This window comes from Camelina sativa, chromosome 10, assembly GCF_030686135.1.
Source record: "Camelina sativa cultivar CO46 ecotype springtype chromosome 10, ASM3068613v1".
Lineage (NCBI taxonomy): Eukaryota > Viridiplantae > Streptophyta > Magnoliopsida > Brassicales > Brassicaceae > Camelina > Camelina sativa.
In genome coordinates, this window is record NC_141889.1 from 2,397,288 (window position 1) to 2,423,566 (window position 26,279).

The following is a 26,279-nucleotide window of genomic DNA, read 5'->3' on the forward strand; positions in this document are numbered from 1 at the left end:
TTTGTTGAGCTTTGACTTGGGAGTTATCAACTTCGCCACGATCCCAATCGTGTAATACGAAATCAACCGACTTTTTTTGTCAATTGAGAAATGGGTTCACTGAGCAAGGACGGAGAGATGGAGCAGATCCGAGACGAGGAGTTTACGGAGGCTATATTGTACGTTAATGGCGTTCGTAGAGTCTTGCCTGATGGATTAGCTCATATGACGCTTCTTGAATATCTCAGAGGTGCGTATGAATGACTGATCCTAGTGTTGTTGGGGATGATTCAAAGTACTCAAACAAGTTCAATTTTTTTTTTTCAAATCTATTTATGATTGAAACAGAATCAGTATCAGAGACTATTCCTACAGTATTATGTTAAAGAAAAAAAGAAGATTCCTTTAAGTATGTATCACTTAGCTGAGTTGTAAATCCCAGTTTTTTACAAATCCAGATTATGTTTAATTGATTTACTAGGTCCCTTTATGTCTCTTAGTTCCAAAAAGGAAAAAGTAAGTGATTTGAGGGAGTATGCATATAGTAGTAACATTATGTTCCAAGAGCGAAATTCTAACTTCAAAAATGCGTTTCTTGTTTCCTTTAGATTTAGGACTGACCGGGACAAAGCTGGGATGCGGTGAAGGTGGTTGTGGGGCTTGCACGGTGATGGTGTCTTGTTTTGACACCAATTCAAAGACTTGTGTGTACGTATCTTTATCTTCTCCTCTGATATGTTGCCTCTGCTTTTCTATAAGTATGCACCTTCATATTGATTATTTCTCTGTTTATGCGGGAAATGTTATTGCAGACATTATGCTGTGAACGCATGCTTAGCACCTCTCTATTCTGTAGAAGGAATGCATGTAATATCCATTGAGGGAGTTGGGCATCGCAAACTTGGCTTGCACCCAGTCCAAGTAAGTTTTACTTCTTTCAAGTTGTTCTAGTTCTTCTTATTTCTGGAGATTCTTTGTCACTTTAGTGATGATCTTAATTCTTGCAGGAGTCTTTGGCATCCTCTCATGGTTCCCAATGTGGGTTTTGTACTCCTGGGTTTATCATGTCGATGTATGCGTTACTGAGGTCGAGTAAAAGCTCACCTTTTGAGGAGGAGATTGAAGAATGTCTTGCTGGAAATCTTTGTCGTTGTACTGGTTATCGACCCATCGTTGATGCTTTTCGGGTTTTTGCAAAATCCAATGATGCTCTGTACACTGGTGTGTCTTCGCTTAGCCTTCAAGACGGTTCAAGTATTTGCCCTTCTACTGGCAAACCTTGTTCTTGTGGATCAAAAACAACAAATGGAGAGGCCAATTGTAATGGAGATAAATTTCAGTCCATATCTTATAGTGACATAGACGGAGCTAAGTATACCGAAAAGGAGCTTATCTTTCCCCCTCAACTTTTGCTGAGGAAGTTAGTTCCTTTAAAATTAAGGGGAAATGGGGGGATTGCCTGGTACAGACCCGTAACTCTTCAGAACTTGCTTGAGCTAAAAGCAAGTTATCCTGATGCAAAACTACTGGTAGGTAATACGGAGGTGGGAATTGAAATGAGACTGAAGAGGTTGCAGTATCAGGTGTTAATATCTGTTGCTCAAGTCCCCGAACTCAATGCATTGAATGTCAATGACAATGGGGTAGAGGTTGGTTCAGCTCTGAGACTTTCTGAACTCATGAGGTTATTCAGGAAGGTAGTAAAGGAGCGTCCTGCACATGAAACTTCAGCATGCAAGGCTTTTATTGAACAGCTGAAGTGGTTTGCTGGGACACAAATAAGAAATGTAGCTTGCATTGGTGGAAACATTTGTACAGCTAGTCCAATATCTGATTTAAATCCTCTTGGATGGCTTCTAGAGCAGAGTTTCGGGTAATCAACTGCATTGGAGATGTTAGATCGATACCTGCAAAAAATTTCTTCCTTGGTTATCGTAAAGTGGATATGGGAAGCAACGAGATCTTGTTGTCGGTATTCCTTCCATGGACAAGGCCCTTAGAGTATGTGAAAGAATTTAAGCAGGCTCATCGCAGGGATGATGATATAGCTATTGTCAATGGTGGAATGCGTGTGTTTCTCGAACAGAAGGGTCAACAATTATTTGTTTCTGATGCTTCAATTGCTTATGGTGGTGTGGCTCCTCTTTCGTTGTGTGCGAGAAAGACTGAAGAATTTTTAATCGGAAAGAATTGGAATAAAGATCTTCTGCAAGATACGCTTGAGGTCATACAGAAAGATGTCTTGATTAAGGAAGATGCTCCTGGAGGAATGGTGGAATTTCGGAAATCTCTTACCCTAAGCTTCTTCTTTAAATTTTTCTTATGGGTTTCTCATCATGTACATAACGTAAATCCCACGATAGAGACCTTCCCACCCTCCCATATGTCAGCTGTGCAACCTGTTTCTCGGTTATCTAGAATTGGAAAACAAGACTATGAGACAGTATTGCAGGGGTCATCTGTTGGCTCGTCAGAGGTCCATCTTTCAGCGAGAATGCAGGTAAGCTGATCTATTTACTGCACCCAAACTGTTTATTGATGTTTGTGGTAAGACTAAGATGGAGATGATGCTTGACTGTGATAGTTGATAGTTGATAGTTGAGAACCTCTGGCTAATCAAAGTCTCTTTTGGTGTAAGCTGAATAGTGACTAGTTTACTAGTTTATCTCAACATTCTTATTATTTCATGTAGGTCACAGGGGAAGCAGAATATACTGATGATACACCAGTACCTCCTAATACCTTACATGCCGCCTTTGTGCTTAGCAAAGTGCCACATGCCCGCATCCTTTCAATTGATGATTCGGCAGCCAAATCTTCACCTGGTTTTGTTGGTCTGTTTCTTGCCAAAGATGTTCCCGGGGATAATATGATTGGAGCAATTGTTGCCGACGAAGAATTATTTGCTACCGATGTGGTCACATGTGTGGGACAAGTAAGAATATTTGAAACCTAAAGTTTTATATTTTTCTTTAGCTCTACCATATAGCTTCTCTGTCTTAGTAGAAGTATCACACGCAAAACGGTTTGTGCTTCTTATCACCAGAAAGTGAACGAGCAAGGTTTTTTTTTATCTAAAAAAAAGTAAATATAGATTCAGTGACTTTGTCAGATATATTTATATCTTTAGCTCCCAATTATTTCATTAAATTGACGTTGGTATCTCAGGTCATTGGTGTGGTTGTCGCGGATACACATGAAAATGCAAAAGATGCAGCAGGAAAAGTTGACGTTAGTTATGAGGAACTGCCAGCAATATTATCAATCAAGGAGGCTATTAATGCTAAAAGTTTCCATCCGAACACAGAGAAAAGGCTAAGTAAAGGGGATGTCGAGCTGTGCTTTCAATCTGGTCTGTGTGACAGGATAATAGAGGGAGAGGTTCAAATGGGTGGTCAGGAACACTTCTACTTGGAGCCTAATGGTAGTTTGGTTTGGACAATAGATGGAGGCAACGAAGTTCATATGATTTCATCCACACAGGTACGCATATTATTAGTGTACTGCCATATACTTGACTGAGTGAAATTTTCTTTGATTCATGCTTTGTACGTCCAGTACATGACCATCAGCTCCCTGTAAGAGAGAACCATTAGATATTACATGATAATGTTGTCTCTTCTTAAGAAAATGGTTGTGATTTATATGCAGGCTCCTCAAAAGCACCAGAAATATGTGTCTCATGTTCTTGGTCTTCCAATGTCTAAAGTGGTATGCAAAACGAAACGAATTGGCGGTGGTTTTGGTGGTAAAGAAACAAGATCAGCTTTCATTGCTGCTGCAGCTTCTGTTCCTTCCTACCTATTGAATCGACCTGTGAAACTCATAATGGACAGAGATGTGGACATGATGATAACTGGTCATCGTCATAGTTTCCTTGGAAAGTACAAGGTATTTCCAGTTTTTCCCCAAAATTTAAGGCAGTGGACTCCACTAGTAAGCTGACAATGAAATGGAAAGGAGTGAAAACAGTTGAAAGTAGAAGAAACAGTATTTATGGATTGCAAACTAAAGAATTCCATTTAATTGTGTTCTGCTATCTTACAGGTTGGATTTACGAACGAAGGAAAAATATTGGCGTTGGACCTTGAAATATACAACAATGGTGGCAACTCTTTGGATCTTTCCCTTTCCATTCTTGAACGTGCCATGTTTCACTCGGATAATGTTTATGAGATCCCGCATGTGAGGATCACAGGGAGTGTTTGCTTTACAAATTTTCCCAGCAACACTGCTTTCCGAGGGTTTGGAGGTCCCCAAGGTATGCTTATAACTGAAAACTGGATTCAGAGAATCGCATCTGAGCTTGATAAAAGCCCTGAAGAAATCAAAGTGAGTTGAAAATTTTCGAAACATCTTCATCTCCTGAAAGCTTGTAGGAATTTGTCCTCCTTATGTCAGTTGTATTCTTAAATGTTTTCTGGTGTATTTACTTTACTTTAGGAGATGAATTTTCAAGTGGAAGGATCGATCACACATTACTCTCAGTCTCTTGAGCACTGCACATTGCATCAGCTCTGGAAAGAGCTGAAAGCATCCTGCAACTTCTTAAAGGCTCGTCAAGAAGCTGACGAGTTTAATAGTCAGAATCGGTGGAAAAAGCGTGGTGTAGCTATGGTTCCCACAAAATTTGGCATATCATTTACCACAAAGTTCATGAATCAGGTAATCGTTGTCTGAAAGTGGAATCCTTTTTCTTTCAAATTTAGCCATTTGTTTAGGAACTGAAAACAATAAGATAAAATGAGCCATGGAAATTTCACCATTGCACTACCATTTCTGGCAAGGCTAGAATCTGGACTTTGAGATACTTACCCATTATGTGGCTATGTAGGCTGGGGCTCTCGTTCATGTTTACACAGATGGGACGGTTTTGGTGACTCATGGAGGTGTGGAGATGGGTCAAGGATTGCATACAAAGGTCGCTCAAGTTGCTGCATCTGCCTTTAACATCCCACTTAGTTCAGTTTTCGTGTCAGAGACAAGCACTGACAAGGTACAAGCAGCGTAGTTTAGGCGGAGACATAATTGGACAAAACTGTTCTTACTATCTTAACGTTTTGATTGTCTCGTTATAGGTTCCAAATGCCTCACCAACTGCTGCTTCAGCGAGCTCCGATATGTATGGTGCTGCAGTATTAGACGCTTGTGAGCAGATTATAGCAAGAATGGAGCCTGTTGCATCTAAGCACAATTTCAACACATTCGCTGAGGTATTCTTTCTCTCTTGCAATTTTGATATAAACTCAGAACAGCTTGATGCCAATATTGATATAAAACTGTCCTTTCTTCTGAGTGTATGTAGCTAGTAAGTGCCTGCTACTTTCAACGGATAGACCTATCAGCTCATGGTTTTCACATTGTTCCTGATGTTGGATTTGACTGGATATCTGGAAAAGGGAACGCATTTAGATATTACACATATGGAGCTGCCTTTGCTGAAGTTGAGATAGATACTTTAACTGGTGATTTTCACACAAGAGCAGCTGATATAATGTTGGACCTCGGATTTTCTCTTAACCCAGCTATTGATGTTGGACAAGTGCGTGTTCTTCTCTCAAGCTCCTATGCTTTGTTGCAATCTTTTAAAAGAATAGTGTTGTATCTGAAATCATTATTTACAGATAGAAGGAGCGTTTGTACAAGGACTGGGTTGGGTAGCTTTAGAAGAACTCAAATGGGGAGATGCAGCTCATAAATGGATCAAACAAGGAAGTTTACTCACTTGCGGACCCGGAAACTACAAAATACCTTCTATTAACGACATGCCATTCAACCTCAATGTTTCTCTTCTCAAGGTAAGCAACTATAAGAAGAAGCTTTATATTGGTAGCGACACATGTGAAGCTGAACCTAAGATTTACTCCATTAACTCAGGGGAATCCGAATATAAAGGCAATACATTCATCTAAAGCAGTGGGTGAGCCACCGTTCTTTCTTGCATCATCTGTTTTCTTTGCAATAAAGGAAGCGATTAAAGCGGCTAGAGCCGAGGTGGGTCTTACCGACTGGTTCCCTCTGGAGAGTCCAGCGACGCCAGAGCGTATTAGGATGGCTTGTTTGGACGAGTTTTCAGCCCCTTTTGTAAGTTCAGATTTCTCCCCCAAGCTTAGTGTTTGAACTTTGTAACTTTTAAGATTCATCAAAGGGGAAAAGAACGATCATTTTATTGTGAGAAAGTCATATCTGTAAATTATTTCCTTTCCACAAAGAAATGTAACATAACACAGATACATTTTACCAATACAAAGAAAGAAAATAATTACCAAAGATATGTTTCCAAATCAACAACTTTGTTGTCTACAAGAGCCTACCTGTGGGTGGCTTCCTGATCAAAGTTGCTTGTTCGAAGCCATAAGCAATCTCAATGAGCTTTGGCTCTGAGAATCTCAATCCTCCAAAGTTAATCCCAAATGGAACTGCTTCACTATCATACCCTGCAGGGACATTGATTCCTGGATACCCTCCAATGGCGAGGACAGAGCTCAATGTTGAACCAAGCGCCACTATTGCATCTAACTTCTGCTCTTTCATTAACTTTTCCATTCCATTAGTGGCTTCTGCTGCAATGAACACATCTTGTCCCCATTCTTTCACTTTTTCCTGTGTTTTTTCTTCAAAGAAGTAAGAAAATTTCATGTACATATAGCTTTTGTGAAACAAACGATTACATTTAAGATTCAGAGCTGGGGTAATGTTTATCTAACAAACAAGTTGATAGAAATAAAAGGAAAGATGAAGAAGTAACCGAAAGCAAGCCACCATTCTTCATAAGATCAAGGTCTCCATACCATATCAGCAACTGGTATGACTACAACTGCCTTTAAGCTTCGAACTTGGGTGGCTTCCTAATGAGAGTTGCTTTTTCGAAGCCATAAGCAATCTCAATGAGCTTTGGCTCTGAGAATCTCAATCCTCCAAAGCTAATCCCAAATGGAACTCCGTCACTATCATACCCTGCAGGGACATTGATTCCTGGATAGCCTCCAATGGCGAGGACAGAGCTCAACGTTGAACCAACCTCCACTATTGCATCTAAATATTTTTCTTTCATTAGCTGCTCGATTCCATTGCTCGAAAGTTCTTCCAAGTTCTGCAACGCTTCTTTCTCTTTCTCACCAATTCCATTAGTGGCTTCTGCTGCAAGGAGTAGCTCTTGTCCCCATTCTTTCACCATTTCCTTTTTATTTTCGATTCAATGATCACACTAATTCAGATACTGAAAAGGTCAAATTTCTTTTTAAAGATTAGTACTTACTTGTTCAGCAAAGTTCTCGTTGTAGGCAATAACATCTGCTAAGGACCGGACTGGTGATTCGACAAGCTCTTTGAGATATGCATTGAGGGACATCTTGAACTCAGCCAAAAGTGCCATTTTTTCACCGCTCTCAGTCCAATCCCTAATCACTTCGATGTTTGGTATTGATAGATTGTCAATTACTATCGCACCTTCTCGTCTTCACCGAAGAAAAAGCAAATGATGTTTAGGTCGATATGATTGAATGACAATGTAATCGATATCACCAAACTTAAAACATGTTTTACCTTAATGTTTCGATGTGATTCTCAAGATAAGGATGCTGCCTTACAATCCCTAATCTCTTACCCTTGAGGCCACTAGTTGTCAGAAACTGCTTGTAACCGCCTTGGGGTATGAACTCGGACGCGGTCTTTGTGGTTTCGTCTAAGGGATCATAACCCACAATAGCATCAAGGAGATGAACAGCATCTGAAACCGTCCTACATATCGGCCTAACATTGCAAACACACAATAAAAAGAAAGAACGAAACTAAGGCACAATGGTATGAAAAATCAATAGAAGTAGACTAGTAATGGTGTGTGCTCTCAGTCTCACCCAACAGTGTCCTGTCTCGAGGAGAGAGGAACCACCCCGGCTCGGCTCGTGAGCCCAACGCTCGGTTTTATCCCGACCACCGAGTTAAGACTCGCAGGACAGAGAATGGAACCATTAGTTTCAGTCCCAATTGACACAGCCACAAGATTAGCCGCCACTGATATAGCTGATCCACTACTTGATCCACACGGAGTCGCTGCTAAAACGTACGGATTCTGCAGCATTCAAACATACCACTTCTTGAGTCTTAAGTTACAAAAAGCTTTAAACTTTTTGGTAAGATTTTGATCCAGTTAGAGCAATGAATATGAAGGAATGAAAAAACTGACCTTTCCTTGCAGGCCACGAGCGCTCCAACCACTTGGGATTGAATCAGATCGGAAATGAGCCCATTCGCTTAAACTGGCTTTGCCCAAGATCACAGCACCAGATTCTCTCAGTCTCTTGACAACACCAGCGTCTCGTGGCACAACTGAACCAAGCAAAGCCAACGAACCAGCCGTGGTGTTAAGCTTGTCCTTGGTAGAGATGGAATCCTTGAGGAGAATCGGAACACCGTGCAAGATAGGAAGCTCGGTGGTGACGTCGTCTCTAAGCTCACGTTCTCTGTCTAGGATCTCTGCTTGGGTCAACGCATCTGGATTCGTCTCGATGACTGCGTTGACTACCGGATTGAGTCTCGAGATTTCTTCTAGATACAACTCCACGAGCTGCTTTGATGTCAGTCTTTTCTCATTGAAAGCAAGTCTAATGTCTTCAATGGTAGCTTCTTCGATCGAGAATGTTGAGTTGAGCATCATGTATGTGGTGTGGAGAATAGAAATTGTCAACGGCAAATCGCTTAATTGTGTCATTCTCACAGATCCATGTTTGACTCTAAAGTTGTGATTTTTTTTTTTTGTTTGGTTTGGTAGAGAGATAACAATATTTAAAAAGCTTGTAATTTTATTCAAGGTAGTCAAAACCCTACACAAAGGGTTTTTACAAACTGGAAACAATCCCAAATCAGAAAAACACTCAAACCCCTAGATAAACTAGAGAGGAAGGAAGTAGAAACAACAAAACCAAAAGCAAAAGACACCATTATTCATTAAAAAAAAAAAAAAAAAAGATCAAGGTCTCTCTCTCTTACACACACTCTCAGATCTAAAGCTGACCACAATTCTCAACAACCACACGCTTCGATGTCCTTCCGGAATCAGATCCAACCTTTTCAATCGCCCTCACCACATCCAAACCTTCAACGACTTGACCAAACACAACGTGCTTCCCATCTAGCCACGAGGTCTTCTCAGTACAGATGAAGAACTGAGATCCGTTAGTGTTGGGACCAGAGTTAGCCATGGAGAGAATACCAGGCCCGGTATGCCTCTTGACAAAGTTCTCGTCTTTGAACTTAGCTCCGTAGATCGATTCACCACCGGTTCCATTCCCGGCGGTGAAATCACCTCCTTGGCACATGAACCCAGGAATCACACGGTGAAAGCTTGAACCTTTGTAGTGAAGTGGCTTGCCCATCTTCCCGACTCCTTTCTCGCCGGTGCAGAGAGCTCTGAAATTCTCCGCCGTGTCTGGGGTAGTGTCAGCGAAAAGCTCCATCACGATACGACCGGCGGATGCACCGCCTAGACTCATGTCGAAGAAAACTTTAGGGTTCGGCATTTTTCTTTTTTTTTTTTTAGGGGAGAGATTTGAAAGATTGAGAGAAGAAATCGAAGAATTGAAGATTGGGTTTGTGAATTGAAAGATGTTGAAATTAGGGTTCTTATAGAGAGGGGATTTAGTTTTTTAAAGCGGTGAATCTGAAAAAGGAAATTATATTAATGGCCGTCGATTGAAGACACGTGTAGGGTTTGAAGATTAACCGTGGTTAAATCGAATCTGACTAGGGTTTAAGTCGCGTGGATCCGAGGCTCCCTCATAATTATTACTATTTTAGATGGACCGACCACATTACGGCGTTGAAGTTTAGGTGTGGGCCGAAAGCAAAAAGCCCATTATCTTATTTTATTGGCTACTTCTATTTTTTCTTTTTCTTTTCTTTTGGGTTGCCACACTCGTTCTTCGATTCTATTGACCATTCATGTTGGTTGGTGGTGATTATCTATCAGCACGTGAACACTTGTGTACGATACTACGAATGGATATTTACTAGATTCACGATCTTATTATCATCGAATGATCGAAACAATATGAATGAATGATCTTACTTATGACTTACATGGCTACATTGGACGTCAACGTTTTATGATGAGGATAAGTAATCATGAGCTGAAAGTGATTATTTTGAGACTATGTTTACGTGGATATGAGACTGATTATGCCTTGGTGGGATTATTTAGGTGAGGTTTTCACTGTTTTGAACTAGATTAGGCCACTTTGTATTGTTTGCCAAAGTGATTATTTTGAGATTATGTTTCAAGTCACATCATTGTGTGAAAATGCAAACCGAATAAAACTACCTTCGTACAATATGCATCATCAATTCTTAAGTGATTCTTATTCATATAAGGTTTTTTTAGACCCCAAGCGACTCCTAACTATGGTCTACATACGGCCGGAATCTATCCTCCACTCCACAATTTTCATCATATTTTATCCACTATTTACATATAATCACACAATTTGTCTACACTAGAATAATCGTACAAAAGAAGTACTATTATATCTCCAAAATCCATAAGTTAAATAAAATCAAAGCATCATCGTAAAAGAGACTTTTGGAGTTGTCCAGTAGACAATATCATTGTTTATCTTTTTTTCTTTTTATAATAATCATATTATGATCTATCCAGTAATATTCGTTCTCCAACGTTAGCAACGACCACCGATACGACCTTTTCCCTTGTCATTATCAACAAACAACAATGATTAAAAAAATTCTAATTTCAAATGCTAACAAACTTACCAAAACTACTAAAATTTAAAGTTCAAAAAAAAAAACAAACAAAATGCAGCAGGGATGCGCAGGGCACGAGATCCACTGCCATCGTACACGTGGACAACCAAACATCTAACTCACTGCAAAGATACTCCTACACGTCACTCATTAATTTAACTTGTAAGTATATAGTAAGTAAATCTCAAAAAACCATATAGAGTAATTTAGTATTTATCTTTTTGATTAACAAAAAAAAAAAAAAAAAATGGATACAAATAAAATTATCGAAAAAGCAAACAAACCTCCGTGCAATCATATAATATGCATGGCCTTAAAGGGTTTACTTCACCTTCCCCTCCGATCGCTAGAGTTACTGTGCTCTTCCTCAATCTTCCCGTCACAGTCACATCTCATCCGTACACGTGAACCCACATCCTCCTTTAAGCTCAACAGCTGATTCGTCTTACCTTTGGCCGTTTCGGCTCTCTCTCTCTCTTTTCTCGCTCAATCACTTTGTATATATCATCGGACTCATCAGAGTGATAATTCTCGCTTCTCTCAGTTTCAAGATTTATACAAAGGAGATAGAGAGAGAACGAAACGAAGCTTTGTTGCGATTAACAAGGTTCGTGATCTCTCTACGCGTGTGTTGCTCTGGTTACGAAAACATTTACGGTTGATCAAGTTTGTTTTTCCCCCCCTGCTTCGTTTTTTTTGCTGGATCTCTCCGAGCGAGAGTTTATTGTTATCGATCTCTTCTGTGCGTGATGTCGCAAATCTCTTCGGGATTGTTTTCTTGTTCTTTGATATTATTTGGATTCCCGACGTTTCCATGATTTATATCGTTCAATTGCTGTTGTTTTGGTTTGTGATTGATCCCGTTGTATAGAACAGTCGTTTCAACTAAAGATGCCGAATCCAGTTTGTATACTCACGTTTTGATCATGGCATTGTTGTGGTGTTGTTTCCTTCAATTTCTGAATGTATTCACTGTTCTGTTATTGCGAGCTAAATGGATCTGATCGGTTTATGTGAATGCAGGGCATGATCGTTGGACTTGTAATTGGCTAATATTTTTGAATCAGTCTGGAGCAATGTCGTCTTTTAATATCAGTGTAGATGCGAATCATCAGAATGGGAAGGCCAAGAATGCTGCAGATTCTTCGTTTACAGTGGAAGATATTGATGACTTCGATTTCTCCAAGTTGCTAGAGAAGCCAAGGCCGTTGAATATTGATAGACTGAGGTCACTTGATGAAAGGTCTCTTACTGAATTAGCTGGTTCACCACAACTTAGAAACGCAGATATTAATGCTCCTCGGGTCCATGATCATGCGGATTATGTGATTTCGCCTAGCGTTGGTGGTAGGAGGTCTGGATTCAATACTCCTAGGTCACTCCCTGGATTTGAGTCTCATCCGATGGTTGGTGAGGCCTGGGATGCTTTGAGGCGCTCTATGGTTTACTTTCGTGGTCAACCTGTTGGGACTATTGCTGCTGTGGATAATTCTGAAGAAAAACTCAACTATGATCAGGTGAAGAAAGAATCTTCTAATTGTCATGTTTCTTTTATGTTGGTTGATCTGGTTATGTTGCTGACTTTATCTTTTTTTTAGGTGTTCGTGAGAGATTTTGTACCAAGTGCTTTAGCGTTCCTGATGAATGGAGAGCCAGATATTGTAAAAAACTTCATTTTAAAGACTCTTCGTCTTCAATCATGGGAGAAAAAGATTGATAGATTCCAGCTTGGTGAAGGAGTTATGCCTGCTAGCTTCAAAGTTTTCCATGATCCTGTTAGAAACCACGAAACACTAATAGCTGATTTTGGCGAGAGTGCAATTGGAAGGGTCGCGCCAGTTGATTCTGGGTTTTGGTGGATTATACTGCTCAGAGCATACACAAAATCTACAGGAGACTCTTCCCTTGCTGACATGCCTGAATGCCAGAAGGGTATACGGCTGATACTGAGCCTGTGTCTGTCTGAGGGATTTGATACCTTTCCAACTCTCTTATGCGCAGATGGTTGCAGTATGATTGATCGTAGGATGGTGAGCAGCAAATTTTCTTTATATAGTTATTTCTAGTGATTCTTTCTAAGAGGATACAGTTTTGAGCTAGCTGTTTCATCAGCTTTCCATTTTTCTAATATTGTGTTCTCTGTTTTATAGGGAGTTTATGGTTACCCTATAGAGATTCAAGCCCTCTTCTTTATGGCCTTAAGATGTGCATTGCTCCTGCTTAAACATGACGGAGAAGGTAAGGAAATGGTGGAACAGATAGTTAAGCGACTTCATGCGTTGAGCTACCACATGAGGAGCTACTTTTGGCTAGACTCGAAGCAGCTTAATGACATTTACCGATATAAGACAGAGGAATACTCTCACACTGCTGTCAACAAGTTCAACGTGATCCCTGATTCTCTTCCAGAATGGGTTTTTGACTTTATGCCGCCTCACGGAGGGTTTTTTATCGGCAACGTGAGCCCTGCAAGAATGGATTTCAGATGGTTTGCATTGGGTAATTGTATAGCCATATTGTCTTCCTTGGCTACTCCTGAACAGTCAACAGCAATTATGGATCTCATAGAATCTCGATGGGAAGAATTGGTTGGAGAAATGCCACTGAAAGTTTGCTATCCCGCAATAGAAAGCCATGAATGGAGAATAGTAACTGGTTGTGATCCCAAGAACACTCGGTGGAGCTACCATAATGGAGGATCTTGGCCAGGTAAAATTTCTTCTTCTTCTATTCCTCATTTAATTGGACTACAAATGAATCACTCCTGTCCCAGTGTTCGTCTGGTTCAACTGTGGTATCCTAATCTTAGTAAAAGGCTAATCTGACCCTTATAGATGTAATTAACTAATTATGTTTACGGATGCACAGTGCTGCTATGGCTTTTGACGGCTGCTTGTATCAAAACTGGTCGACCTCAAATAGCAAGACGAGCAATTGAAGTAGCAGAGGCTAGGCTTCATAAGGACCATTGGCCTGAATACTATGATGGAAAGGTAGGGAGATACGTGGGGAAACAGTCACGTAAAAACCAGACTTGGTCAATAGCCGGATACTTAGTAGCCAAGATGATGCTGGAAGATCCGTCACATGTCGGTATGGTTTCTCTTGAGGAAGACAAACAGATGAAACCCGTTATGAGAAGATGCAACTCTTGGACTTGTTGAAAACATTAGAAAGAGATGGGCTAAGAAGCACCTGATCATGATTCCTGGCTTTAATGTTGATAACGACTCTTTCTTCGTTTTTTTCAATTGCACATTTTACGTTGTTTGCGTTGTGAAATATTTTTAGACTATGGAAGATTTAAACATAATATGTTTAGCTTCATGTCTTTTATTATATGCGTTCTCTCTCTCTCTCTCTCTCTCTCTCTCTCTCTCTCTCTATTGAAATGACTACAGAGCAGAAAGGGACCTTTCTTGATCTGCAAGGTAAAAACGAAAAACCCAATTATTACTCTTCACAGTTTGTTCAGTCATCAAGGTTTCGTGCAATGATGCCTTCGAATGTAACACCAGGTCCAAAAGCCAGAATCAGACCCCACTCGTTTTCTTCTTCATTCAGGCTCCTCACTTTCTTGCTCTCCTCCAGCATATACTCCAACACATAAACGATCGAGTTGCTGCTCGCATTTCCATAGTCCATAAGAGCTCTTCTGCTTGGACTCAGCTTCTCCGGCGACAGGTTAAGTCGCTTCTCCATTCTGTTCAAGATGGCCGGTCCACCTGGATGAACCGCCCAGAACATCTGGTTATAGTCTTTATGAGCCAGTCCCGCTTTTCCTATTAGCTTCTTGCAAAAATTCTCCACGTTGTCTTCTATTATCTGTGGAAGTTCTCTGGCTAGCTTGAAGTTTATCCCTTGTTCCGTTAGCCTCCCATCTATCGTCTTCTCTGTGTCTGCGCCATGAAAATGCAATCCAAGTTTATCAAGAAATATTAAGTTATAGGCATAATAGGATGCATAACACTTGATGGTTATTTACCAGGCAAGAAATTCTGTATTGCAGTGTGAAGCTCAAAGAGAGGCTTCTCGCATATCGGGTCTGGATCGGATCCGAGGATCATAGCTCCGGCTCCATCACCAAACAACGCGACCCCAACAAGATCATAAGGTCTATCCACACTTGGGGGTTTGAACCCAATGATGGTTGTCTCGGACGTGGCAAGCAAAACTCTACTGCCCGGATTATTCTCGGCTATGTCTTTGGCTACACGGAGACCTGCAACACCACCAGAACAACCGACGAAGTAGAGCAGAACACGGTGTGTGTCAGGACTGAGTCCAAGCCCCTTGGCTAAGTACAAGTCCCCACCAGGAAGACGAGCTTCGCTTGAGGAGACATAGACCAGGTGAGTTATGTCCGAAATAGAACGCCCCCAGTTTTTGATGCAGGCTCTGGAGGCTTCTACTGCCATCTCGGTCACTGCATCATTGCAGATGTCGAGACGCTGTGTTACTGTGGATCCTCCTTCAATGGCAAGTTCTGGATACTTCTTGAGTATCTCCTCCGACATCACAACATACCTTGTCTTCACCGTTGTTGTCTTGCCTGTATATAGCAAACGAACAGTTCAAACAAACCTCAGTTCTCAGGAGCTTACAAGATGAGATAAAAAGAATTAAAATAACGAGGTTAAAGTGAAGACATTACAGAGACGAGTAAGCTTCTGTTTGAGTTCAGGATCGTCACATTTGGTGGTTTTGAAGTAGCCATCGACTAAGTACTCTTGCATCACTAGCTGGTGAGGAAAGGCTTTCCCGAGAGCAAGAATTGTCGCTTTCCCCGGGTTTGATTTCTTCTCTGAACCCAATCCTGTGGCATCGATGCTTCCCATTTCTTATCTGTTTTCTCTTGTCAAAGACTCAAATCTTGGGTCTGTCAAAAAGGTTCAAAATGAAGGCATATATATACACTGCAGCTTTTGCAGTTTATGACCTGCATCTTGTGCGGTGTTTCTGTCTAGTTGATATTTGGTGAAGATTAGGTGTAGGATTCAGGCACTTCATGTTTATTGCATTGGCTCTTTCTAAAACCCAACTCCAATTCTTCGAAAATTTTCTCTTGATACATAGTCTTTGGGTGTGTTATAGTTATAGTAGTCTTTGTACATTTTCACACTTAAAAAGACTGAAATTGAAATTAACTAAAGCTTCTTGCTAGTTCAAGTATGGTTAAGAGTAAACACTAATATCAACCCCATGGAATGAAAAGGTCGATGAGATTCTTTTATTCTGCTCTTATGGCTAAAAAAATTTCTGATTCTGTTGTTGAGTATCAAAATTTGCTGAGTTTCTACATGTATGATGGATCATCATATGAGAGACAGCAAAAATTAGAAGAACAAATGAGGAAAGGTGAAGAGATAAAATGAAATTTCTGCTCAAACCTATTCCCTACCTATGCCCTTTGCTTGAATCTTCATATCCTTTTTTCTCCCAATGCACATACGTGAACCTTATCGATGAAACATACGGTTTTGATTATGACTTGTTAGAGGTCTGAGAGACACTTACCACTGATGAAGTCAATCACTTTGGTAAGTGACTCATCAAGTTTGGCAGTGACTGCAGCTAAGTTCTCCAAAAATTCTTCAGAAGTTGGTCTATTGCCATCCACAATATCAGTCACACCTTTTATTAGAATCGTAGGCACCTTAAAAATATCAGCCACATACGCCACTGCTGCTCCCTGAAATGCCAAGATTCCGAGAATAAGCCGTAGTAACTGATAAAAGACACAGTGACAAACACATAGATTGGAGTTACGTTCATTAACACAGGAAACTTAAGGATTGTATACCTCCATGTCTTTAACTGTAGCATCATTTGCTGTGATGGATTCTTCGTCATGTGGAGACATATCCATAGAATCGCCAGTGGATAATCTTCCCACCTAGGGACATCATCACAACCAAATCATAAATCTACCACTTATGGCACTTGTATATATGCTAAACAGATGAAGTAATAATACAAAAATTGCATGAGGATCAAATGGTGAACTCAGAGCAACCTTTAGGTTGAGCTCCTTTATAAGGTTGGGTGTGGGGAAGGCTTTCCGCATACCAACACCATATAGATCAAGGACCTGCAGTAAGTACAGAGAAAGTTTTTAGGAAAAGGCAAAAATATTTGGAACGAGAATGAAAGTATTTCACTCAAGAACATGAGCTTTTACTTTGCAACTGATACAGTCATACAGATACATGAACAATACAAAAGAGAACTTACAGGAACGGGTATCCTTCTGTCATGGAAAGCAACAGTGGAGACAACATAAACATCGCTAATACATGCTCCTTTGGCCTGTAAAGACCATTAAAAAAGAAACAAGGATGGTGTTCATTATTTTTGACACAAAAGAGGCATGAGAGCGACTATGTGTAGAGTAAGATATACCTTAAAGCCACCGGCGGTTCCCGCATTAACGATCAAGTCTGGTTGAATTGCTAGAATGGAAGCATAAGTGACGAGAGATGCAGGAACCGTGCCAACACTCTCTACCCCTGAACATAATAGAACAAGAGTTAGAAAAAAAGCTACAAGCCCATATAACACATGAACAGTAGAGATAACACCAAGAACTTCAAAAAAACATCCTGAAACACTAACAATCACACAACCACATGGATATACACATACCTAGAGTTGAATCCTTTCCTGGACACACAATATTGATGTTCAAGTCTTTATACATTCCTTTAAACAGAACCCAAGTCACCTCTTTTGGAAACTCACGGCGTATTAACTTGTTCAACAAGCCGTAATCTGTTGATCAGAGGCTGAGCCTCCTTTTGCATAGCTGCCAATACACAGAATCATTAGAAAAAGGAAGAATCATCCCAATCAAAGAGGAGTAAATCAAAATTAGTACCGACGATGAAGACAATGGTATGAATCGGCCGTTTCTCTCCTTGACCCATAAGCTCTTCCATAGCCGTCGGCGGCGATTCGTCAAAGATCAAAATTTTCCTAGATTTCCCACCGGAAATTGGAAACGTACATACGAAATTAAAATACCCAGCTCTGACCCGACCCGACCCGACCCGGACCAGACCCAACCTTAAATTAACATTTATTTATTTATTTTGTTTTCGCATAAATAATTAAATAAAAAAGGAAAGAAAAAGAAAAAAAACGTTGACGGCTTGACGGCCGTTTATGACACGTAAGCAAACAATCCAAAACGAGACGGTCGTTCGTTATTTCATATCCTCACTTTCTTCGCTCACTGCTTTATCCTCTCAATCTTCTTCTCTTCTCTTGTCTCGCCTCTCTCCAATGGAGGTTACCTCCACCTTCGTCTCAACCACCACTAGATCGTCTAAATATCTTACCTTAACTTCGTATTCTCCGGTGATTCTTCCGGCTTCTAGTCTACGCTCCATCCGCCGTGATTTTCTCGGATGTTGTCACAGTCTCCGTCCTTCTCCTCACAATCTTCGAACTCGCTCCGGGAAGCGAAATTCTCGTCTTTTTTATACTCGATCGCCTCGTTTAGTTGTTAGAGCTTCTATCGACTCTGGTTTGATTCTTGTTGTTGTTGCTGTCACTGCCTTCTCCGCCATTGCTTTCGCTTACTGCCACAATACTTTCAGGAAACGCAAATCTTCCCATGAGGTAATTTCAAATTCTCTGATTTTAGTCAATTCCTAGGTTTTGTTTCCATTAGAGTACCAATATATATATATATATATATATATATATATATATATAATCAAAGTTGCTGCCTTTTTTTTAAATAAAATTCGATGAGAATTCTGATTCTGACTAGCTTAACTGTTCAGGTTGCAGCTTCTCCTCCAAAGATTCATGGCGGAAAAAGTGGACATTTAGATGGAGATGTTCATAAAGGAATTCCTGTGGAAATAAATGGAGGGTTCAGTAAGATGGAAGAAAAGGAGGCTCATGGAGTCCAGGAAACTACTGTGATGGAGTTGGAAGAAGAAGAGGCTCATCGAGTTCAGGAAATTACTTTGATGGAGTATGATTCATTTTTGCCCAAACAAACGGATATGGTTGCTGAGGATTCTCAGTTTGCTGTTGCCAGTGTCAGCACAGTTGCAAAGGAACATACTTTAATAGATGATGAGTCCCGTTCATCTTCCATAGTTAATGGGTCTGTTGCTTTGGGAGTTAAAACGCCTGAAAAGGAAGTTGAAAGCAGCCAAGAGAAGAAGAGTATGGAGCATGATTTTTCACAAGCAGTGGTGGGAATTCAGTCGATTGCTTCTCCACTTGTGGTAGATGATACACGTGCTCTAGAGTATGAGTACAATGGTTTGCTCCAGAAGCCTGTTGAGTACAGCGTCTTCACTGGGAGTAAGAGAGAAGAGATTCACACGTTTTATGGGCCTAATCATTCATCAGCCAAGTCTTCAAGGTCGACTAGTCTGAAAGCAGTCTCTCCTACTGTTACTTCTGCAACTAATAGTTTATTGCTGGACCACAAGAACAATGGAATAATTGATACTCAGTTCCCAGGACATAGTTCTGGTCAGTCTACTGTTACGTTGAAAATGTGTATACTTACTGTGTTGGATTTGCCACAATCTTATGCTTCCTTTATGAGAAGCTAGTTGGTTTCTGTTTCAGGTGATGTTCAAGAAGAAAAACTTGTGTCACACGGTAACGGCGGTTTATCTCACACTAGGAAAGATGTTAATGGAGACTGGAAATTTCCAAATGATGGGAAGCATGTGGGTCACCAGACTGATGAAAGCATGCCCCAGTTCCCTGCTCAAATTCTTACGCTAGATAATAGTAATGGACGTTCTCCAGAAACTAATGATGCTTACAACCGTTTACTTAGAGATGGAAGGTAATAAGTATTCTGGTTTGAATCTTGGCTAACCTTTTTTTCCTCTTCTACTGCTAATTCTTTCTTGGGATGTTTTAGTCCCAGTGAGATGTTACTAGATTTTTTAATTTGGAGAGTGTTTTTATTCATATATAATAGGCTAAAGGATTGCATAAACTTGCTCGAAGATTTGGACCAAAGGGATCTATTGGACATGGACAAGGTACTGAGCAATATGGATCAAAGCTTTAGTATTGCTGCTCCATGAAGAGTGGATTTTTTTCACTGATTTTTTCTTCGCCTATTACCTCACATCAGATTTATCATGCAAGTTTCTTTAAAGCCTGCAAGAAGCAACGAGCTGTCAAGGAAGCATTTCGCTTTACCAAGTTGATTCTAAATCCAACCTTAAGTACATTCAATATGTTAATGTCTGTCTGCGCAAGCTCCCAGGACATAGAAGGTGATATTTTTTGTTTGCCAGTATCAAATCCTTGTTCTTGTCAATTTTTCATCCTCCTAAAGGTTGAAGTGTTACTTATGTAGGAGCTCGACGAGTTTTGCGTCTGGTACAAGAGAGCGGTATGACTGCTGATTGCAAACTTTACACAACTTTAATATCAAGTTGTGCTAAAAGCGGAAAAGTTGATGCAATGTTCGAGGTATAGATACCTTCCTTCCTTTGCCTGAAAGATACATACTTGGCTGGTTCTTTAATTTTCTGTTAAAACCATGAAGCATTATAGATTTCTGGAGCAAATTATCAATTTAAATCTAATGCTTGTCTGAGTGTTCCGTATGCTATTCTTGGTCTCCACAGCTCTTATACTCTCATTTCTCTCTCCGGACTTTTTTTTTCTTATTCTGTGGGGTTGTATTATTAGGTGTTCCACCAGATGTCAAATTCTGGAGTGGAAGCTAACCTTCACACGTTCGGTGCACTTATTGATGGCTGTGGTAGAGCTGGACAAATAGCAAAGGCATTTGGTGCTTATGGAATTTTAAGGTCTAAGGTAAGCATGCCACAATTTTGGATGCTCTCCTAAATTGTGTCAAGATTACAAAAATATCCTCTTTCTTCATGGCTACAGAATATATTTTCTAATCCTGCTCATACGTTCATATCTGATTTGGAATCTCAAAGTCCATTGTTACATTGATGACATGTTTGATGCAGTAGAATGTTAAGCCAGACCGGGTTGTATTCAATGCCCTCATCTCTGCATGTGGTCAATCAGGAGCTGTAGACCGTGCTTTTGATGTGTTAGCTGAAATGAAGGCTGAGACGCATCCTATAGACCCTGATCATATCACGATCGGTGCATTGATGAAGGCATGCTTTAATGCTGGTCAGGTGTGTAGCTTTCTTTCTGGTTCTTTTTCTGTTTTTCTATCTGATCCTTTTTCTGTTTTTCTCTTTCTAATAGTTTGAGAATAAGTTTATTGCAGGTTGAACGAGCAAAAGAAGTTTACCAGATGATCCATAAATATGAAATCAGGGGTACTCCAGAAGTTTATACCATTGCTGTGAATAGTTGCAGCAAGTCTGGGGACTGGGAATTTGCATGTAGTATATACAAGGACATGAAAGAAAAAGTTGTGGCCCCTGACGAGGTATGTTACATCATGCTCAAAGTTACAGATCTTTATGAGGCAAGTGTTTACTTACAGAAATGTATACAAACATATATATGTAATCTTGGTTTTGATCTTTGCAGGTGTTTTTCAGTGCACTTATCGATGTTGCAGGACATGCAAAAATGTTAGACGAGGCTTTTGGCATTCTACAGGATGCAAAATCTCAAGGAATACGTCTTGGAACTATATCATATAGCTCACTGATGGGGGCTTGTTGTAACGTAGGTGTTTCTTATTGCAAGAGTTTTTGAAGATTACTTAAGTTTTGAGCTGTCTACATCAAATTATAAAAATGTCCGTGATGGTACCTAGAAGAGAAACAGAAATTTGTTCTAGATTTTCACAATGATTTCTAGAAATGAACAGGAAGCATCAAAAGATCCTTATTTGATAAAAATAGTTTTTGAGATGTTGTTTACATTATCTTTGGAATGGTGCAATTGCATTGACTTTCTTGGATTAAACTTGTATGAAGAAGCTACTAATAATTTGTTTGCTTTTGTTATTTAGGCGAAGGATTGGAAGAAAGCACTGGAGCTCTATGAAAAAATCAAGTCGATCAAACTTAGACCAACAGTTTCAACAATGAATGCCCTTATTACTGCTCTGTGTAAGACCTCGTATAACGCTATCTTAGTGTTTTACTTTATACAAAAAATGAAGATTATGTTGAATAAGAAAGAAACAAAATGCGATATGGTATCACTACACTTGCAGTATGTGAAGTACCCCATACAAAATATCATTAATGGTATGACCCTTATATTATCCACAGGTGAAGGTAATCAACTGCCCAAGGCTATGGAATATCTCAATGAGATAAAGACTTTGGGATTAAAACCAAATACTATCACGTACTCTATGCTCATGCTAGCAAGTGAAAGGTATCTTATTTTAAGTTGAATTATTTAGGCTCGTTTGGTCTACTAGTCAGTGTAGATTTGAGAAATCATTATTTCGTGACTTTTCTCTGTGTAGAAAGGATGACTTTGAAGTAAGTTTCAAACTCCTTTCTCAAGCCAAAGAAGATGGAATATCACCAAACTTCATCATGTGCAGATGCATAACCAGTAAGCTCGTACTTTGTAATTTGTATTCATCTCTTTCCTCATTCTTTTTGATCCTCAGAATTACATATTTCTTTAGATGTATATGCGTCCATCATGATGCAGTCAGATTCTAAAGTGTTTGTATTGATGGAACACTTATGCTTCATTTTTTTTGTGGCTGTTTTGTAAAGGCCTGTGCAAGCGAAGGTTTGAGAAGGATTGCGCTAGTGGTGAACCTGTTGTGTCCTTCAAATCAGGGCGACCTCAAATTGAAAATAAATGGTCAGTGTAGCTTCCTTTTGCAAGTATTAAGTCAGTCACTCTTCTTCTTAATGTTGGAAGAGGTTGAGAGAATCTTGTGATGCTTCCGAGTTAGAGCAATCTTGATATAATAATTGTCACTCTCTCTTCTTCAATAAAGACTTACATTAGACATCATTCCAGATTAATATTGATAAATTTCACTTTCTTTCAGGACATCAATGGCCTTAATGGTTTACCGAGAGACAATTTCAGGTGGAACGGTTCCTACTACAGAAGTAGTTTCACAAGTTTTGGGGTGTTTGAAACTTCCACATGATGCTGCTTTGCGGGATAGGCTGATTTCAACTTTAGGCATAAACATTTCACAAAAACAACATAACATATTCCCACTAGTTGATGGATTTGGAGAGTATGATCCTCGTGCATTTTCATTGCTCGAGGTATTTTGGTAGCTTCGTTTAGCTATAGATTCTTGTGGGTCTCATTAGGTTTACAAAAGTTTATATTTTTTATAATTTGCAGGAGGCTACTTCTCTTGGAGTTCTTCCTTCTGTGTCCTTCAATAAAATTCCTATACTTTTTGACACGACAGAGTTGCCGAACAACGTGGCTGAGGTAAATACATTTTTTTAGTGGAATCACATTTACTTGTTTTAACAAGATTAGTAGATTACCATCTGGTTGCCAAGCAATTCATAGCTGCGAAGGTTATGGATTAACTTTATTTAGAGTTTTCAATCTGGTTGTTAGATATATAGAATCCTAAAAGTTTCTGACACAGGATCCATTTATACCTGACCTTTCCTTTTTCTTCCATCATGATACATTTGCTTTAAAATTCCAGTGATCATGAATTCTTAAAACTGTATCTCAAATAAATCAATATCTCTCTGTTTTAGCATTTTTTGGGATTGTTGCTCTAACTATGTCATGCATAATTTTGGCAGGTTTACCTCTTAACCATCTTTAAAGGTCTTAAGCATCGCCTTGCAGCTGGTAAGCTATCCTGTTTTTTAGAATCATTGCTTTTCAAAGTAGGATAAGTTTAGTTGAACGATCTTAAAGAGTTCTTGATATAAGTTCACTTTAATCGTCTTTAGTTTACCGTCGTTGTTCTCCTTGAATCGGTATTGGTATTTTGGTATGTCTTGATTTGGTAATCTACGATCAAATTATCAATGTTAAGATGGAATACTTACAAAACACTAAGCCATTAAGATATACTTTCAGAAGAAAAAAGTGCAGTGTATTATAGTTAAACAAATTGTTAGTTGTGAAGATCTCTAACTGGTTGATTAAGTTTCTAAATGGCTTAGAGGTCAGTAAAATCTCTTGACGTTTTAGCCCATGTATGTTTTAGGTGCGAAGATACCTCACATTAATTTGATCATTTCAATGGAAGAGAAGGATTTTACGACTCCTGAAGGCGAGAAGACAATCGACCTTACAGGAAGGTTAATTAAGATTTAAGAGTATCATCTTTTATTTTTATTTTTTATTATGCAGTGATGATGTTTATCGTGATAATGTATTAAGTCATAGTATCTAAGATCATTCCTTTTTTTGACAGGGTGGGACGAGAAATTGGTGCATTGTTGAGAAGGTTAGGGATACCATATCATAGAAAGGATTCAAGATTAAGAATCAATGGTGTTTCTTTGAAGAACTGGTTTCAACCAAAGGTCGATTCACCTTTCTCTGGTGGGAAACCAGGGCATTTAAGATCATCACAAGTACCACTAGGAAACCAAATCAGTCGTCAGCAACGCAGCATTCGGCTAGGGAACCTGTCACTTGAGTGAGAACTGAGAAGGCGTCTCTCATTTTGATCCTTGACCTCCGAGAGTTTTTTTTTTTTCCCCTTTTGAAGGATTGGTTCCACGGAACTTCATACTCAGTACATGTTACATCACAACATTCTTCCCCCAGCGTCGCAGCAGAAAGTGGAAATTCAAGTTTTGTTGCATTACTCTTCTGCGTAAGCTTAGTTCTTGCATGAGGATGTTTAGTCACAGTAAGTTAATTTGCATGGTAAAGCTGTATATCTACCCCAAAAAAAAAAAGACTGTATTTATTCGTTTCCGCATGAATATATATATATATATATATATATATATAATAGTAAATGATTCTTGTAAGGTATTCAAGAAACTCTTAATATACAATATCTCTCCAAAAGATTCACAGATATAATATTCCCCATAAGAACAATGAAAGGGAGGAAAATTCTATTTTAGTTTTCCTCTATGACGTTTCCTATATTTTGCAGCGGAGTTTATTGTGAAATTAAAGTGGTCATGTGAAAGCCATGACGTGACCACATGATAATTCAGGTCCAATTATTTTATAGATGATATAAGCATTGTTGTAAAGGAAATTATTACAACTATTCTATTGGTTCATGATTCAAGCAGTCTGAGAATTTATAGTTTACAGGAGCACACAGAAGTAGTTTCTTTTTTCTAATTATTTTAGGCGGTTTCATTGAATTCACAATTCGTCTAATTTGTATATTTATATAACTTTTTTCTTCTCCAACAACGTCTAATTATATAACTTGAGATATAGACAAAATAGAGCTCCCCAGATGTTTATAAAACAAACACAAAAACAATCAATTGATATGGGAGATATATAGTATATCACTACAGAGTTATGTTATATAGGCTAGCTAAATTTAAGATGAAATTTATCAGTAACAAAATTTGCAAGTGATTTGCGGTATACTTACAATAAAGTTTTGAGATAAATAAAATACATATAGTCACAAATTTATCGTAATTGATTTCTGATAAAGTTGATATTTAAAGTTTTAAACAACTTAAACAAGTCGTATACGAACTCGTGATTTAGTCCATCTCCTTTCCATACCAAAAAAAAAAAAAAAAGACGTATAATAGTACTTTCAATAAAAGTTACTGACGCCATCTGTTTGTATTAAATTATTGGAAATAACGTCTTATTTATCCCTCATAACTATGATATCATATCAGATGTACCATAGAACTTTAATTTCATTTTGTAACTCTCTAAATTGATAGTTTTAGACCTATTTCCACCCGAATTAATAGTTTTAGTTTCATTTCCTCCTCGAAATATCAAATATCATCTTTTGCTCCATGATTCTGGATTTAAGTGGTTTACTATTGGTTTCAAAATTGCTTAACCAACTAATTAATCCTATTAACCAGATTAAACCTTATTTCAACCCGATTTCAAATTGAACCCATCAAAACCTAACAATTAGAAGAATTGTTACTAAACCATATTTTTCGAGACTCAATTTTGTTTCCTTCTGTGATCTCTTAATTGTGGAGAAGAAGGTAACGCAGGTGGAGGAAGATCTGGTTTTAGAATTGGCAGCGGTGGAGATGGTGGAGAAGGAGCAGGCGATGCAGGAGAAGGAGGAGGCAGAGGTGAAGATAGTGGTGGTGGAGGCGTGTTGACCTGAGCGGAGTCAGCGAAGGAGAATAGAAGGGAGTTAGCGGAGATTGGATCGACTGTGGTGGTGGCGGTGGTGATGAATTAAAAACCAGAAGCGACGGAGGAGGTGGAGATTGAAATTGAGGCTGATTTTGTTGTGAAGAAGAAGGAAGCTGGGAAACATACCGAGAAGAAAAACATTATGATGAATATACAAAATAAAACTAGCAACCATGGAAGCGGGTGAAGAAAATGAAGAAGATAACAGGTCGGGTCGGGTTGGTTTTTAACGTTTGTTTAGTTTAAAATTTGATTTTGTACCGGGGTTATGTTGGTTTTATCAGGTTTGGATTTTAAACCGCTTAAAC

The 26,279-nt window shown here is 39.2% G+C and overlaps 6 protein-coding genes and 2 pseudogenes across 11 annotated transcripts; 3 read left to right on the forward strand and 5 right to left on the reverse strand.

Annotated features, from left to right (window-relative positions):
* The first annotated feature begins 90 nt into the window (after positions 1-90).
* Positions 91-6,249, forward strand: LOC104716647 (xanthine dehydrogenase 1-like; annotated as a pseudogene). Its single transcript, XR_015568908.1, has 14 exons — positions 91-229; positions 588-687; positions 792-900; positions 987-2,479; positions 2,672-2,914; positions 3,148-3,462; positions 3,631-3,870; positions 4,027-4,311; positions 4,423-4,644; positions 4,814-4,975; positions 5,058-5,192; positions 5,285-5,521; positions 5,604-5,777; positions 5,857-6,249. The product of XR_015568908.1 is annotated as a xanthine dehydrogenase 1-like (transcript).
* On the reverse strand, positions 6,160-6,618 carry LOC104719978 (putative amidase At4g34880 pseudogene; annotated as a pseudogene).
* Positions 6,605-8,694, reverse strand: LOC104716646 (putative amidase At4g34880). Its single transcript, XM_010434065.3, has 5 exons — positions 8,165-8,694; positions 7,836-8,050; positions 7,525-7,731; positions 7,238-7,436; positions 6,605-7,159 (listed from the first exon to the last, which is right to left on the reverse strand). Exons 1-5 carry the CDS (start codon positions 8,687-8,689, stop codon positions 6,803-6,805), a joined length of 1,503 nt encoding a protein of 500 aa, XP_010432367.1. The 5' UTR covers positions 8,690-8,694; the 3' UTR covers positions 6,605-6,802.
* Positions 8,695-8,762: 68 nt separating this feature from the next.
* LOC104716649 (peptidyl-prolyl cis-trans isomerase) lies at positions 8,763-9,497 on the reverse strand. The gene has a single exon (XM_010434069.3). The coding sequence runs from the start codon at positions 9,495-9,497 to the stop codon at positions 8,982-8,984; it is 516 nt and encodes a 171-aa protein (XP_010432371.1). The 3' UTR covers positions 8,763-8,981.
* A 1,440-nt stretch (positions 9,498-10,937) lies between these two features.
* On the forward strand, positions 10,938-14,073 carry LOC104716650 (putative alkaline/neutral invertase B). Of its 2 annotated transcripts, none has more exons than XM_010434070.3 (5): positions 10,938-11,341; positions 11,758-12,251; positions 12,333-12,764; positions 12,885-13,443; positions 13,603-14,073. In XM_010434070.3, exons 2-5 carry the CDS (start codon positions 11,811-11,813, stop codon positions 13,896-13,898), a joined length of 1,728 nt encoding a protein of 575 aa, XP_010432372.1. In that variant the 5' UTR covers positions 10,938-11,341; positions 11,758-11,810; the 3' UTR covers positions 13,899-14,073. The 2 variants fall into 2 exon arrangements, with proteins under 2 accessions (XP_010432372.1, XP_010432373.1); XM_010434071.3 differs by having other exon boundaries at positions 11,064-11,400.
* LOC104716651 (type III polyketide synthase B) lies at positions 14,003-15,791 on the reverse strand. Its single transcript, XM_019231346.2, has 3 exons — positions 15,389-15,791; positions 14,720-15,286; positions 14,003-14,633 (listed from the first exon to the last, which is right to left on the reverse strand). Exons 1-3 carry the CDS (start codon positions 15,570-15,572, stop codon positions 14,206-14,208), a joined length of 1,179 nt encoding a protein of 392 aa, XP_019086891.1. The 5' UTR covers positions 15,573-15,791; the 3' UTR covers positions 14,003-14,205.
* A 151-nt stretch (positions 15,792-15,942) lies between these two features.
* On the reverse strand, positions 15,943-17,822 carry LOC104716652 (5'-methylthioadenosine/S-adenosylhomocysteine nucleosidase-like). Of its 2 annotated transcripts, none has more exons than XM_087470000.1 (7): positions 17,616-17,822; positions 17,380-17,539; positions 17,137-17,243; positions 16,969-17,043; positions 16,751-16,825; positions 16,538-16,630; positions 15,943-16,426 (listed from the first exon to the last, which is right to left on the reverse strand). In XM_087470000.1, exons 2-7 carry the CDS (start codon positions 17,432-17,434, stop codon positions 16,229-16,231), a joined length of 603 nt encoding a protein of 200 aa, XP_087326126.1. In that variant the 5' UTR covers positions 17,435-17,539; positions 17,616-17,822; the 3' UTR covers positions 15,943-16,228. The 2 variants fall into 2 exon arrangements, with proteins under 2 accessions (XP_087326126.1, XP_087326125.1); XM_087469999.1 differs by having other exon boundaries at positions 17,612-17,814.
* A 109-nt stretch (positions 17,823-17,931) lies between these two features.
* On the forward strand, positions 17,932-24,457 carry LOC104719979 (pentatricopeptide repeat-containing protein MRL1, chloroplastic). Of its 3 annotated transcripts, XM_087469995.1 has the most exons (19): positions 17,932-18,357; positions 18,525-19,233; positions 19,333-19,558; positions 19,697-19,760; positions 19,856-20,000; positions 20,084-20,199; positions 20,422-20,550; positions 20,718-20,891; positions 20,987-21,151; positions 21,256-21,396; positions 21,686-21,785; positions 21,951-22,059; positions 22,154-22,245; positions 22,416-22,506; positions 22,700-22,928; positions 23,011-23,103; positions 23,436-23,484; positions 23,849-23,942; positions 24,059-24,457. In XM_087469995.1, the coding sequence occupies exons 1-19, from the start codon at positions 18,019-18,021 to the stop codon at positions 24,288-24,290; spliced, it is 3,297 nt and encodes a 1,098-aa protein (XP_087326121.1). In that variant the 5' UTR covers positions 17,932-18,018; the 3' UTR covers positions 24,291-24,457. The 3 variants fall into 3 exon arrangements, 2 of the variants coding, with proteins under 2 accessions (XP_087326121.1, XP_087326122.1); XR_015568909.1 differs by lacking the exons at positions 23,011-23,103; positions 23,436-23,484; positions 23,849-23,942; positions 24,059-24,457 and having other exon boundaries at positions 20,715-20,891; positions 22,700-22,859; XM_087469996.1 differs by lacking the exons at positions 17,932-18,357; positions 18,525-19,233; positions 19,333-19,558; ... (1 more) ...; positions 19,856-20,000; positions 20,084-20,199 and having other exon boundaries at positions 20,715-20,891.
* The last annotated feature ends 1,822 nt before the right edge of the window (positions 24,458-26,279 follow it).